We start from the raw sequence: 15,268 nt of genomic DNA on the forward strand, positions 1-15,268 counted from the left end.
TTTGGTACCGTTTGCTATTGTTTCTTGTGGGTATATGTCTATATCTTTGCATTGAAAGATTATTTATACAGTTTTCTCTGTCCAGATCATTTGGGTTTTGACTGAATATACTTGCTTAGTGAATCTTTATTGCTAGGTTTCTTTAGCTCCAGATGACACCTTAAACCCAGGTTCGCCTTGGCTCTAGTAAATAGTGGAAACACTGCCTTTCCCAAATAGCGGAAGTCCCAAAGTGATTATCCCAGCAGTGTGGGAAGGCTGGCTAAAGGTTTCTGCCCAGGTTCTGTCCGGGGGACCTGGAAAACATACGTCCTACAGACACTCACATCTGGTGTCCTTTGGCCGAAGGTGGGTAGTCCCACCTTCCCTGTTTGTCTTTGCCTGTCCTCAGGAGGAGTTCTCCCTTCAGTCATAAAGCTATCCATGGGTTAAGGACCAATCTCCTGCCAGGGAACCCAAGAAAGTGGGGAAACTGGCTGACCACCTCAATTTCTCTTTTTCCAGTATAGAAACTGTGAGTTGAGGGGAGATTTTTCATGCAGTTGGTGCCTGGCAGAACGGGGAGAAAGGTACTGCAGATGTGAAAGTCCAATGATCCTACTGTCCGCCCAGTATTTTTCCACTTCTCTAGGGCCCCAGGAACTCTCTCATACTCATGCTTGAGCTCTGGGTTGCTGTTGGTGAAGATCTGTATATTTTGTTTTTGGTTTTGTTTGGGTGTGTGGGGAAGACAAGTCAGCTTGGTTCTACAAAATGGTCATATTTGTAACTGCAAACAATCCCCATATACTTTGAAATTACAAAACACACATTTATTTATTTATTTATTTAGAGACAGCAGCTAGTCAATGGGAAACTCTCCCTGTATAATTTGAAATAATAATAAAAAAAAACTATCTCTTTATCTTTCTATCAGTCATCTATCTATCTATCTGTCTGTCTGTCTGTCTGTCTGTCTATCTAGATATTTAGAAACAGGGTCTTACTCTGCCACCCAGGCTAGAGTGCAGTGGCACACTCATAGTTCACTGTATCCTTGAGCTCCTGGGCTCAAGTGATTCTCCTGCCTCCCTCCTAAAGTAGCTGGGACTACAGGCATGCACCACTATGTCCAGCTAATTTAAATAATTTTTTTATTTTCTGTAGTGATAGGGTCTTGTTATGTGGTGCAGGCTGGTCTCAAACTCCTGAGCTCAAGTGATCCTCCTGCCTTGGTTGCCCAAAGTGGTGGGATTACAGGTATGAGCCACTGCACCCGGCCACGCATACCCAGGCTGGAGTGCAATGGCATGATCTCGGCTCACTGCAACCTCTGCCTCCTGGGTTCAAACGATTCTCCTGCCTCAGCCTCCCGAGTAGCTGGGGTGACAGCCACCCCATACAGCTAATTTTTGTATTTTCAGTAGAGATAGGGGTCTCACGATGTTGCCAGGCTGGTCTCGAACTCCTGACCTTGTGATCTGCCCACCTCGGCCTCCCAAAGTGCTAGGACTCCAGGCATAAGCCACCGCACCCAGCCAGTGTTTTTTTCTTTTAATGCATTAATGGAGTAAATTATATTATAGGTTATTTTCAAATGTTATATCAACCTTAGGTTACATTCAATTTTTTCCGTAAGATAATATTACTGGATTCAGTTTGCTAATAATTTGCTAATGATTTTTGAGAGAATGACCTGAGGTGTTTTTTTCTGGACTCTCCTTGGCATATTTTTTAATTGATGTTATGCTAGTCTCATAAATTGAGTTGCTGAATGATGCTAACTTTTTTATCCTCTGAAAGAATCAGTATAAGATGAGTTATTTGTTCCTAAATATTTAGTGGAACTGGCCAGTAGGGCCATCTGGGCTTGATATTTTATATCTGGAAAAAATTTTGACTACTATTTTAATTTTTCTGATGGTTATAGGATGATTCACATTTTCCAGTCTTTTACAGAGTCAGTTTTGGTAAATTTTTATAGTTTAGGAATTTTTCCTCTTCATCTAAATTTGATATTTGTTGGCATTTATAAATTTTTATGTCCTTGCATTCTCTACAACTTGGTGATTACATACTTTATTTTTACACATTATTGGACTTGATTTGCTAATAATTTGTATGTGTGTGTTCATGAGTGAGTTGGCCTGGAATTTTTTATTTCTTTACCTGTATCAGTCATCTTTTGGTATCAGTATTATAATCTCTTAAATTGGTTTGAGAGTATTTTTCTCTTTCTCTCTTCTCTGGAAAAGTTTGTAAAAGACTAGAGTGACCTGTCCCATGGGAGATTTTTATAGAACCACCTGTAAAATTACATGAACTCAGTGTTTTCTTTCTTGAAAGATTTTTAACTGTTTTTAAAATTTGCTTAATTATGTTAGATTATTTAGCTTTCTGTTTCATCTGGTGACATTTTATGTATTCCTGGAAATCTGTCCATTTCACCTAGGTTCTCCAATTATTGGCATGATGCTTTTTTAATATCTTATTTTTTAATCTCTGATGATCTGCAATATATCCTTTTTAGAATTTAATGTTATTAATATATCTTTTATTGATAACATTACCATAGCTTTATTTTTATTCCCAATATTGTTTATTTGCACTTTGTTCTTTGATCAGTCCTACCTATCAGAAATTGCTTCATTTTTCTAACTTCTTAAGCTGGTTGCCTACCTCATTAACAATTAATCATTTAAAAATAAATGGCAGGTTAAGTGTACCCATTTCTCTCATTTTAGCTTCATCCTTCAAGATTTGAGAAACTGATTTTCATTATCAATTATTTCTAAGTATTTTAATTTAAATGTTATGAATTTATTTTTAATTAGGAAATAGGATGACATTGATAAGAATTTATAAGCCACAAAAGTAGATACGGTAAACTATCTTCCACTCACCCCTGACTGTCATCAATAACTACCTCATCCTCACCCAAAATAGTACCAATGTAAAAAGTGTCAAAAGTATCTTGGGTCTCCTTCCAGAGATCAATTCAAAGTGCTTTTAATTTTACCTTAATTTTATCTTATGGAAAAAAATTGAATGTAACCTAAGGTTGATGTAACATTTGAAAATAACCTATAATATAATTTACTCCATTAACGCATTAAAAGAAAAAACACTGGCTGGGTGTCATGGCTTATGCCTGTAGTCCTAGCACTTTGGGAGGCCGAGGCGGGCAGATCACGAGGTCAGGAGCTGAAGACCAGCCTGGCAACATGGTGAAACCCCGTCTCTACTAAAAATACAAAAATTAGCTGGATGGGGTGGCGGGTGCCTGTAATCCCAGCTACTCGGGAGGCTGAGGCAGGAGAATCATTTGAACCCAGGAGGCGGAGGTTGCAGTGAGCTGAGATCATGCCATTGCACTCCAGCCTGGGTGACAGGGTGATACTCCGTCTCAAAAGAAAAGAGAAAACGTTATGATTATCTGAATACACAGAAAAACATTTGATAAAATTTAACAACAAAAATTCTTAGCAAAATAGAAATAGAAAAGATCATTTAACCAGATAAAAGGTATTTGCCAAAAGAGTCACCAAATTTCATTCATTCTTTATTGTGAAGTTTTAAAATATCCCTTTTAAACTAGGAAGAAGAAAAGAATGTCTACTATCATTACTCGTATTCACAAGTGTATGACAAGAACATAAAAACAAAACTGGGCCAGGCACGGTGGCTCACACCTGTAATTCCAGCACTTTGGGAGGCCAAGGTAGGTAGGTGGATCATGAGGTCAGGAGTTTGAGACCAGCCTGGACAACACAGTGAAATCCCATCTCTACTAAACACACACACACACACACACACACACACACACACGCACGCACACAAAATTAGCTGGGCAAGGTGGCAGGTGCCTGTAATCCCAGCTACTTGGGAGGCTGAGGCAAGAGAATCACTTTAACCTGGGAGACAGAGGTCACAGTGAGTTAAGATTGCACCACAGCACTCCAGCCCAGGAAACAGTGCGATACTCCATCTCAAAAAAACAACAACAACAACAACAAAAAACCTATCTCTAATAATAGATGTCATGATGGTATATATAAAGAATGAAAAGGAATGTACAAATTATTAGAAATAAGAGCTTAGAATGATGTCTGAATAAATGATCAATGTTCAAAAATCAACTGCAATTTTTATACATCAGCAAAAAAATTATAAAACATTTACAACTATGACAACAAATAAAGAATCTTATAAATAAGTCTATCAAAAGATGTGCAAAACCTTAGGGAAAAATATATAAGGCTGTCTGAAAGACATAAAAGGACAATCTAAATAACTAAGAGATATATCAGGGTGATGAAAGTCTCTTCATCAGTTCTCTGCAGATTAATCTAGGGTGTAAGTCCAATTAAAACCTCAAGAAGAGTTTTCAGGAAACCTGACAAGATGAATTTAAAAGGTACAGGGACAAACATAGTACCATGACACCCCTAAAAAGAAAAAGGTGGTGTGATATTCCCTACAAGAAATGTGGGTCTAACATAATGTTATCATAATCAACACAGTATAGTCTTATCATAGAGAATAGAAAAAATTCGACCAATGAAACAGAATTGAGAGCCTAGAAACAGGCTCACATTGGACAGAGCTGGTATTACAGTGTTGTGGGGATGGGACAAGCCAATGTATTCTAAAAATTATGCTGACACAAGAAGTTATTTATATGGGGAAAAATAAAAGCAGGCCCCTATCTTACACAATAGACAAAAATAAGTTATTTCCATTTTTAGGTCTATATCCAAGAGTAATATAACCCATGTTAACTCAAAAACTTGTAACATGAATGTTCATAGCAGCAATATTCATAACAGCCCCAAAGGAGAAACAATCAAAATGTCCATCAACTGATGAACGGACCAGTGAAATACAGCATATCCACACAGTGGAATATTATTCAGCAATAAAGAGAAATGCAGAACTAACACATGCTACAGTATGAATGAACCTTGAAAACATGCTGAGTGAAGGAAGCCAGTCATAACATACTGTGTGATTCCAATATTTTACATGAAATATCTGAAACAGGCACATCTATAGAGATAGATTAGATTAGCAGATTGCCTAGGTCTGGGAGTATTGAGTGGAAATGAAGAGTGACCACTAATGGGTCTGAGTTTTTGGACAGAGGTGATACAGTTAATGGTGATGATGGTTTTGCAATCCTGAAGATACTGAAAACCACTGAATTGTACAGTGTCAATAGGTGAATTATATGGTATGGAAATTATATCTCAATAAAACTTTTTTAAAAAATCAGTTCTTAGTGGATGAGAGACCAAATGTGAGACAAAACTTTTAAAAATATGGGAGATGGCTTTATGACTTCAAAGTAAGGAAAGGCATGACTTAAAGGGCACTAACTTGAAAAGATTGATGAATTAGATTGCAATACAATTAAGAACCTTTGTTCATCAAAAGACACAAGAAAGAGAACGGAAAACTAAATCACAAACTGGAAGGGAACATCTGCAACATACGTAACTTACAAAAGAATATTATCCAGAATGTCTAAAGTATATCAACAAGTACAAGATAAATAACCCAACAGAAAATAAGTAAGACAATACATGACCAGGCACGTCATAAAAGGCAACATTTTAATAGGTAAACGTGAAAAGGTGCCCAACTTCATTAGTCATCACAAATGCAAATTAAGGCTATTTTGATATCATTTTACAATCACCATATTTGCAAAAAATAAGAAGTCTGACAATACCAAATGTTGGCAAGAATGTGTATCAATGGGTATTCTTACACATTACTGATTTGGTTGTAATATGATAAAACCTTACTGTAAGTTAAATTGGCACTACCTCGTAAAGTTGGACACGTTCATAAGCTATATCCTAGCAATCTGTCGAGAATCTTTTACACATGAACACCAGGCACATGCCCAAGAATGTAGTCAGCAGCATTTGAAGAACTACGTAACTCAACTGGTCCCTCGTGGTTGTCACGATTTATCTTGATACAGTGGGGTATCATATACAGCAAAATGAATTAACCAGAGCTGTGCACAACACAATGGGTGAATCTTAAATGTAAGTTACTGAACGAAAAATGCAAATCAGATTATCTACAATATGCAACCATTTTTACAAAGTTCAAAAACAAATAAAAATAAATATTTTGTTCAGAGAATATATATATATGTATGATAAAGCCATAAAATATTATTAGGTAACTATTGACACACAATTATGAATAATGGTTACCCCTGGGGCAGGGTGGTCAGGAATATGGGAAAGGAAGGAGCACGCAGGTACAGGCAGCAGTTTTAATAATGTTCCAATTCTTGGCCGGGCGCGGTGGCTCACACCTGTAATCCCAGCACTTTGGGAGGCCAAGGCGGGCGGATCACGAGGTCAGGAGATCGAAACCATCCTGGCTAACGCGGTGAAACCCCGTCTCCACTAAAAATACAAAAAATTAGCCAGGCGAGGTGGCGGGCGCCTGTAGTCCCAGCTACTCGGGAGGCTGAGGCAGGAGAATGGTGTGAACCTGGGAGGCAGAGCTTGCAGTGAACCAAGATTGTGCCACTGACTCCAGCTTGGGTGACAAAGCAAGACTTCGCCTCAAAAAATAATAATAATAATATTAATGTTCCTATTCTCAACTTGAGTGGTCAGTTCATGGTGTTCATTTTGTTGTATGTATTAGTATTTAAATATTAATTATGACACACATTCTTTGTACGTATCAGACACTAGATAAAAATTTTAAAAAGATGATGTAGAGGTTTTAAGCCCAGCTGACAAGAAGAATGCTCCTAAAAGATAATTTCTTAAATTTTAGGACAATAATTATTTTTAATACACTGTAAGAGTGCTACTACTTATTATGGAAATGCACATATCCCAACAATTTTTTTTTGAATATTTCATAGGAGACACTTAATTCTAATCACGTTTTTGAATACTACATGGCTTCATTATTCCTTACTTTTGTTTAGTATTTAATAAAGTTAATTTAAAAATAATATATTCTCTTCAGAATAACACACTAGTAGTTCTAGCATACATTTTAATTATGTGTTATTAATATTAAGGCCACCAAATTTATTATTTTAAATCATATGAAATGTATCAATATTATTCCTCCATTTTCATTATTCTGGACACAATAAATACACATACTTGGATTTAAGCTTATAAATTCAAAAAATACATTATTTTAATTTATGGTCTTTTAGTCTCCTAATATTATTTTGTAAATGTCATACGCAAAATAATTTTCTTTCATTTTACAAACAACTCCCATAAGACCTTAAGCATAAAAGAATTTAACCTTATAAGAAAACATGGCTTTTGCCTTCCAAAGATAAAAGTTACTACTAGAAATAATGACAGATGGTTAATTTGTTTCTAACAAATTAAATACAATAATTAAATACTAGTCAGCTCTGTTTTGAAGCAGGAGAATGGTGTGTCATGAGGACGACAGGTTCAGGCCATAGGCATGATTAAAAAGAAACAAAATGGTAGAAGATGGGCTATTAGGAGGTTTGAATTCAGCACAGTCTGAGGCAGAGGTGTTCCTAGAAAGGTGAGTGTCTCCACAGCCAGGTGCAGTGGCTCATGCCTGTAATCCCAGCACTTTGGAAGGCTGAGGCAAGCAGATTATGAGGTGAAGAGATCGAGACCATCCTGGCCAACATGGTGAAACCCTGTCTCTACTAAAAATACAAAAATTAGCTAGACAGGGTGGTGCACACCTGTAGTCCCAACTACTAAGGAGGCTGAGGCAGGAGAACCACTTGAACCTGGGAGGCGGAGGTTGCAGTGAGCCAAGATCGCACCACTACACTTCAGCCTGAGTGACAGAGTGAGACTCTGTCTCAAAAAAAATAAAAAAGAAAAAAGAAAAGTAAAAGAAAGGTGAGTGCCTCCTGGGAACTCTGGCTTTGACACAGGTTTCAGATCTTCCAGAGTTTTGATCCTCGGGCAGTTGCCACTCCATATGTCCACCTAACTACCCATTACCTCTTCGAGTCATATTTTAACATGCTGGATGTCTGTGTGAACGTGCCTGAGTGTCCCTTTCAGAAGAGCTGTAGCCTTATTTATATCCAAGATGTATCAAGGGAGCAGAATTCTCAAGATGTGGATTAGATTTCAAGAGAAGCGGTCCACGCTCCTGACTTCCCCATCACTGGAAATTTCTTTCCAGTGAAAGCCAAGGACCCTAATAACTGGGGCCCTGACGCCATACTCCCCCCTTCCTCGACATTCTTCAGCTGGTCACACACACAATTAGTTAGCGATACAGTATGGAGGTGACTAACCTTTGGTCAGGCATGATCAGAACTGCTTCATTCAGGCTTCTGAGAGTACGATGTCACAGAATTCAAACGTACCTGGGCTTCTTGTGTAAATTACGGGTGAGCGTAGACTAGAAAGGCAGAGGTGTGCCTGCTCATGGCTGTTGGCTAAAGGAAAGAGCATTGCACCACCATCGACATCTTTATTATTACAAGGACGTAAATGCCATAGGACTGAAAACCTCCCAGATGAGTAAAGATGTAAAGTGACCACCTAATTTCTCCACCGGTCACGTCATGTAGAAAAGGTTAGAGTGCTACTGTAGCCACTACAGCCACTCCTGCAGTGTCTGTGTGTGTGTGTGTGTGTGTGTGTGTGTGTGTACGTATGTATGTACCTTTTACCCACTTGGTCCTTTCATTTTACTTTATACAGGAAAGACTTTTGTTTTGTTTTGTGGGTTTTTTCTTTTGACAGGGTCTCACTCTGTCGCCCAGGTTGAAGTGCAGTGTCATGATCTCAGCTCACTGCAGCCTCCCTTTCCCAGGCTCAAGCGATCCTCCCACCTCAGCCTCCCTAGTAGCTGGGACCACAGGCACATGGCACCATGACTGTCTGATTTTTGTATTATTTGTAGAGACAGGGTTTTGCCATGTTGCCCAGGATGGTCTGGAACTCCTCAGCTCAAGTGATCTGCCTGTCTTGGCCTCCCAAAGTGCTGCAATCCCTCCCAAAGGGATTACAGGTGTGAGCCACTGCACCCAGCCAGGAAGGACTGTTGCAGTTGGTGTGTGTGGCTTGTATGTAAGTGAGATAACCAGCTTATGGTAAGTATCATACAGTGAGAACTAAGCGTACTATATTGAGGAGGACAAGTTGCTACATATACAGCTATAATACTGATGGCAGCAATGGGCCGTCCAGATCCCCAAGGCAACCTACTGCACTACCCACACCCTTGCACAGCTGGGCAGGACCCGCTCCCAGGCCTGGAGCCTCTGCTGCAGCCTCAACCTCCCTCCCCACTGGTCTCGGGAGCCCACCAGCATGTGGCTGAAGGTGCAGCTGGGGACTCGTGAAGCCGGTCCCAAGAGCATCAGGTTCGTTTGGGCAGGGTTGGCTGGGGTTGCCAGGCCACCTGCCCCTCACCTGCCACCGCTGCAGGGAAAATGCAGAGAGAAGGTGGGCAGTGTGCAGAACGCACCCCTGGGAGCCCCCCAGAGCCTGCCACTCTGGGAGCTGTTGTGATGGGGCCCAGCCGAGTCACCTGACAGTGGGGGAGCAGCACGATTGGGCACAGAGGGGCAGACAGAGAGGTGCCCTGAGGCGGAGCTGGGCCCAGGGCAGTGCTGTGCTCTACAGAGCCGGTGGGAGCTGGGGGCAGGCAGGAGCCCTGCCCTCCTGGGTGCAGCTGCAGTCACTCAAGTCGCGGCTGTGGACCTGGACCTCCCTGTGCTCTTGGGGTCTAGGAGCAGGCAGGAGCCCTGCCTTCCTGGGTGTAGCTGCAGCCACCCAGCCGCAGCCATGTACCCAGGAATCTCTGCACTCTCAGGGGCCTGGGAACGGCCCCATTTCCCCAGCAGGGTCAGAGATGCCTGCTCCCACCGCCTGGCCTCTGCCTGCTCCCGGCACCCACTCCAATCCCGGAGCAAGGCTGGGGCCGAGCCCAGGTGCTGTTGCTGCCTGGTCGGTTGTGCTCACTGTGGAGGCATTGTGGACACACCAGCCCCCTGCCACCTCAGTCCCCTCCAGACTTTGGGCACCAACAGGCATAGGAGGGAGGCTGAGGTGGGGCTGAGGGCAGCTTGGTGCTGGCATGCAGGCACCCCTTGGCACAAAGAGCCTGGGCACCATGAATGGCGGCAGGAGGCAGACAGGCTTCTGGGCGGAAGGAGGTGGGTCCCCGGTTAAGCCCCACCTTCAAGCCAGGGAGGGCCTGAAGCCTGGGAGCCGGGCTGCTGGTCTCCGCAGACAGCAGTGGAAACCTGTGGTGCTTTTTCCTGGCCTGCCATGGCCATCCATGGACCAGTTGCAAGCACTTCCTCCCCTCTGAGGCCCATAAAAGGCCCGGAACTCAGCCAGATGAGAAGAGACAAAGGATGACCAGCTGCCAAGAGGAGCTACCCACCTCAGGGTTCCCTCTCTGCTGAGAGCTGAATGCTCATTGGGACGATCTGCCTGCAGAGAGGAGCTACCCTCTCTGCTAAGAGCTGAACACCTGTCTAGACAGCCTGGCTACGGAGAGGAGCTACCCAGTCTGGGTCTCCTCTGAACTGTTCTATTGCTCAAAAAAGCTCCTTTTCATCTTGCTCACCCTCCACTTGTCTGCATACCTCATTCTTCCTGGACACAGGACAAGAACTTGGGACCTGCCAAATGGTGGGGCTAAAAGAGGTGTAATACAAACCCATGCCCCTTGCTCACCACACTGCAGGTGACAAGAAGGAGAGAGGAGAGAAGAGAGAAGGACAGAGGAGAGAAGAGAGAAGCAGAGAAGAGCTGCAGCCCTTCAGGAAGCCCAGACCCAGGAGCTCCCCAAGCCAGGGCTATAACACCCTCTTTAAAGCTCTGCAGTTCCTGATGTCCCCGAGTTTCTGGGCGCCACACCACATTCCCTGTGTCAGCCATGGCAGTTGCTTATGGTATGCCCGGTCCAGCCGCAACCTTGCAGGGAGCTAGCATGCCTGGAGCTGCCCGCCCCACCGCTGCCGGCCTGCCGGCCTGTGCACAGCAGCTGGACCCCATGCTCGCTCACATACTACTCACCACTTTGGTGGGATCCAGGCAGGTAGTGCAAGCTGACACAGCCTGCCAGGCCAAGTGGGCAAAACAAGCCCAGAGTACCAGAGCAAAACCCAAGCAAAGATGCCACTGGCCACAGAGGTTTCCAGCTGGTGAAGCAACACCCCAAGGATCCTGTAACAATACTCTAATCTTACTTCGAAGAGTTTGAAAATACTCCAGGACCATACAGTGATTCAAGGTCATTATTACAAAGACCAATTATCAATGTAAAGTCACATAAATGCATAAAGTTTAAGAGATTGGGGTTAATCTACAGAAGCCAGATGAATATCCTGTAAGTAATTTTGAAAAAAAAATTCTTGTTATTAGCTATTTACTTTTATGGAGCCTATACACTTAAATTCTCCTTACCTCTTTTTCTTTAGATTCTAAATAATAAGGAGCTCATTATTTCATAACTTAGCTTTATTGCTATGTATTTCCCATTTTAATATGTTTGTATACAAATCACCCCAAATTTGTTCTTAGTTATACGTCCTTAAAATTTCACTGAGAACTTTGTCAAGTGGAAATACTGGGAGAAAACTTTTAGTGACTGCAGCTCCCCTTTTATGAAGTAAAGGGGGAATGAAGTCACCCATGAATATTTTTTCAAATAATGTTGAAGGGGAAAAAATCCTGCTGACTAGGTTTGAAAATACATATTTCTGTTGGTTATAGTATATAATCGAAGTATGTATTATGAGTTTATATTATTATATGTATTAATAAATTTTTAAAATTAAAATACAAAGAATAGATATTCTTTCTGTTATATTTGGTTCATGTTCCTTATGTCAAAGTTATTAATGAGGCAAAACTTCAGACTTTTATTCGTCTAAAACTTTTACTCCACCAAAATAAAACATCTCATTTTATTTTTCAATAAAAGAAACACATTGATGGCTAGGTGCAGTGGCTCACACCTATAATCCCAGCACTTCCCAGAGGGCGAGTAAGACGGATCACTTGAGGTCAGGAGTTCAAGACCAGCCTGGCCAACAAGGTGAAACCCCGTCTCTACTAAAAATACAAAAATTAGCTGGGCATGGTGCCGGGCACCTGTAATTCCAGCTACTCGAGAGGCTGAGGCAGGAGAATTGCTTGAGCCCAGGAGGTGAAGGTTGCAGTGAGCCGAGATCGTGCCACTGCACTCCAGCCTGGGCAACAAAGTGGGACTCTGTCTCAAAATTAAAAAAAAATACATTGAATGAAATATATATTTTGAGATTTATCAAATATATAGAATTGATGTTTTGAAATTGAATATTCAGATTTCAAAGGACAGCATACATATTAAGAAAACAATAATAGAATATATTAGGAAAATACTATTGTATCAATAAAAAAGAATATATTGGATAGGTTTAACCTGTCAATTTATTTCATGGAGATTAAATTTATATAATGCATACAACTATATATATGTTCATTAGCATTTAAAAACTGAAATTCATCTAAACAGTTAAAATAAAAAGCATATTTTACTATACAATTATACAATATGCCTTTTAATATTTTTTGGAAATGATTGATTTCAAATTAAGTCATAAGTTATACAGTTATTTTGTAGGTGAGGCAACATTTTGCTGTAAGTTTCTGAAATAAAGTTTATATTTTTTATAGCATTTTTATAGGGCCCAAACTTGAACACGTGTTCTCATAAGTTATTGCATACACAGGTAGCTGGTAACAGTAGAAAAGAGACACATTAAGGGATGCAGGTAAAGTCACATAAAAGTCTGGGCAAGAAACCAGGTCTTCAGATGCCTAGGCCAGCACATTTTCCATTTCAACCTGCTGCACTCTAACCTGCAAACAGAACTTTCTTCACTAATATTGCCTGTGCTTTATTAAGTGGAAAACATTTTTAAGATCCCTTAAATGACCAAGAGCTATTTAGAAATACAGCCAACGGATTATCTTTAAAGTGATTCAGAAATGTTCTGAGAGCCAATAAGGCATATTTGGTATTATTTGAAGTGTATGTGTGTTTTGTGACTCTTGTTCTACCATTATTATTATTATTATTATTATTATTATTTTTTTTTTTTTTTTTTTTTGAGACGGAGTCTCGCTGTGTCACCCAGGCTGGAGTGCAGTGGCCGGATCTCAGCTCACTGCAAGCTCTGCCTCCCGGGTTTTTACGCCATTCTCCTGCCTCAGCCTCCCGAGTAGCCGGGACTACAGGCGCCCACCACCTCGCCCGGCTAGTTTTTTGTATTTTTTTAGTAGAGACGGGGTTTCACCGTGTTAGCCAGGATGGTCTTGAACTCCTGACCTCGTGATCCGCCCGTCTCGGCCTCCCAAAGTGCTGGGATTACAGGCTTGAGCCACCGCGCCCGGCCTCTACCATTATTATTATAACTAGTAATTGGAAATGAAATCATTAGCCCATCTTGTGGTTCAGTGAAAATATTTCCTCTGCAACTTGTAAAGATGAAGAAGAGGCTTAAATTCACCCAAACTCCAAAGAATAGGTTAGCTGTGGCAGGAATTCTATACAGAAGACTTAAAGTGTGGCACCATTGTTCACAATGACACTAGTAAATTACAAGATGAAAGAGAGGACAGAACTTAACATATAGGAAATGCAAGAAAAACTTTAATGTGGTTGAAAATTTTAGAACAATTAATACCCAGGTTTGGAGAACACTACAAAGTCTAATGTCAAGGAAAAAAAATTCTCTTACCTGTAAAAGAGGAGGGTACTCTAGGTAGAGAATAAAAAAGAAAGAAAGAAAGAAAGTAAAAATACAAAAGAAAAAGCAATCAGTGTATATGCTTATCTGAAGGGGGAGAAAACTTCAAAAGGAGAATTAAAACATGTTATGAGTCACATGAACTGGAAAGCATTAATGGCTACATTTGGTTTTTTTGGTGAGGAATGATACTGCTAGAGATTCATAACTGATGTTGATATTTCTAGTTTTATTTTAAAAGAACTACCCAAATCATCTAATTAAAAATAGATTTTAAAGAAAGTGAGTTAAAAACTCCATAACAATTTGCTCTTAGGTTAAAACTAAAAAAGAAAAAAGAAGGTTCATAGCACATTGGCCTATTTTGGAAAATTGCAAATGAAATATCTACTACAAGTAAAATAGCTATATAGAAGCATTTATTCTATAAATTAAATGATTTAAAAGGTAATAGAAGCACAATATATATTTTTTCTAGACTCAAATAGAATTATAAAAGTAGAAATATTTCACTTGAGACTGAATTACACTGAAACAAAACTACCTCCAAATTGCACTTTTAATAACCTTATCCTGAAAAATGCAGAAAATCAGTATTAAAAAGCCAATACAGGTGCATTATCCATAACTCACTCTGGTGCAACATCAGGACTCACAAACAGAAGGACTAGGTGTCAGGAAGATGTTATTTGCAGCATCTAGAAACACCTTAAAAGTTATTTTCTTGACAGAGTTTCCAGGAGTGACAGGTAACCTATTTGGCCTTCGAAGAAGAATAAAATTCAAGCTGAATTCTTCTTCACTAGAAAACTACTTTTATAAAGAATGTCATTCAAGTAATTGGAGAGAAGGTTTTCAACACCCTCTCCACTTAACTGTACTTCCCCTTTCCAGGAAGCAGAGTTTTGACCTAGGTTTTTTGCCAGTTCTGTATTAGCTGCTCGACCCAAACACGCTACACACTAAGGTTGCAACCACCCACCCACATTATACGAGTGTCATTCAGAACACACTAATTACTGTGCTAACAATGGTAGGACATTACCAAAGTAAAGTCTTCTAAAGTTTTGGTTACTTAAATATAAGAAAATCTAGAACACTGGGACACAAAGAGTTGAATTTTTAACAATGAGTCAACGAAAGGAAGGAGAGTGCTGTCCCCTGTGAAGTGGATTCCAGTGGCTGCCTCGGTCAGAATCATCATGGTGAGCCCTCCCTTATCATGACCTCTAATGCCATTTCCCTCCCATTATGTGTACATTTTGGTGCACTGTGTTCACTCTGTGCAACTACCACTTTAAACACATGCAGGCCGGGCGCGGTGGCTCACGCCTGTAATCCCAGCACTTTGGGAGGCCGAGGCGGTGGATCACGAGGTCAGGAGATTGAGACCATCCCGGCTAACACAGTGAAACACCATCTCTACTAAAAATACAAAAAAATTAGCCAGGCATGGTGGCAGGCGCCTGTGGTCCCAGCTACTCAGGAGGCTGAGGCAGGAGAATGGCGTGAACCCGGGAGGCG

The 15,268-nt window shown here is 40.8% G+C and overlaps 1 protein-coding gene across 41 annotated transcripts in view; it reads right to left on the reverse strand.

Annotated features, from left to right (window-relative positions):
• CEP112 (centrosomal protein 112) overlaps window positions 1–15,268 on the reverse strand; it is a 537,142-nt gene that overhangs the window by 225,528 nt on the left and 296,346 nt on the right. For 2 of the 41 annotated variants that reach the window (XM_074020164.1, XM_074020178.1), the window contains one exon: window positions 13,717–13,755. The exons of the other annotated variants lie outside the window; for them this stretch is intronic. In XM_074020164.1, the coding sequence (XP_073876265.1) occupies window positions 13,732–13,755 (24 nt within the window). In that variant the 3' untranslated portion in view covers window positions 13,717–13,731. Of the gene's footprint in view, window positions 1–13,716; window positions 13,756–15,268 lie in introns of those variants that run through there. 41 annotated transcript variants of the gene reach the window in all.

This window comes from Macaca fascicularis, chromosome 16 (assembly GCF_037993035.2).
Source record: "Macaca fascicularis isolate 582-1 chromosome 16, T2T-MFA8v1.1".
Classification (NCBI taxonomy): Eukaryota; Metazoa; Chordata; class Mammalia; order Primates; family Cercopithecidae; genus Macaca; species Macaca fascicularis.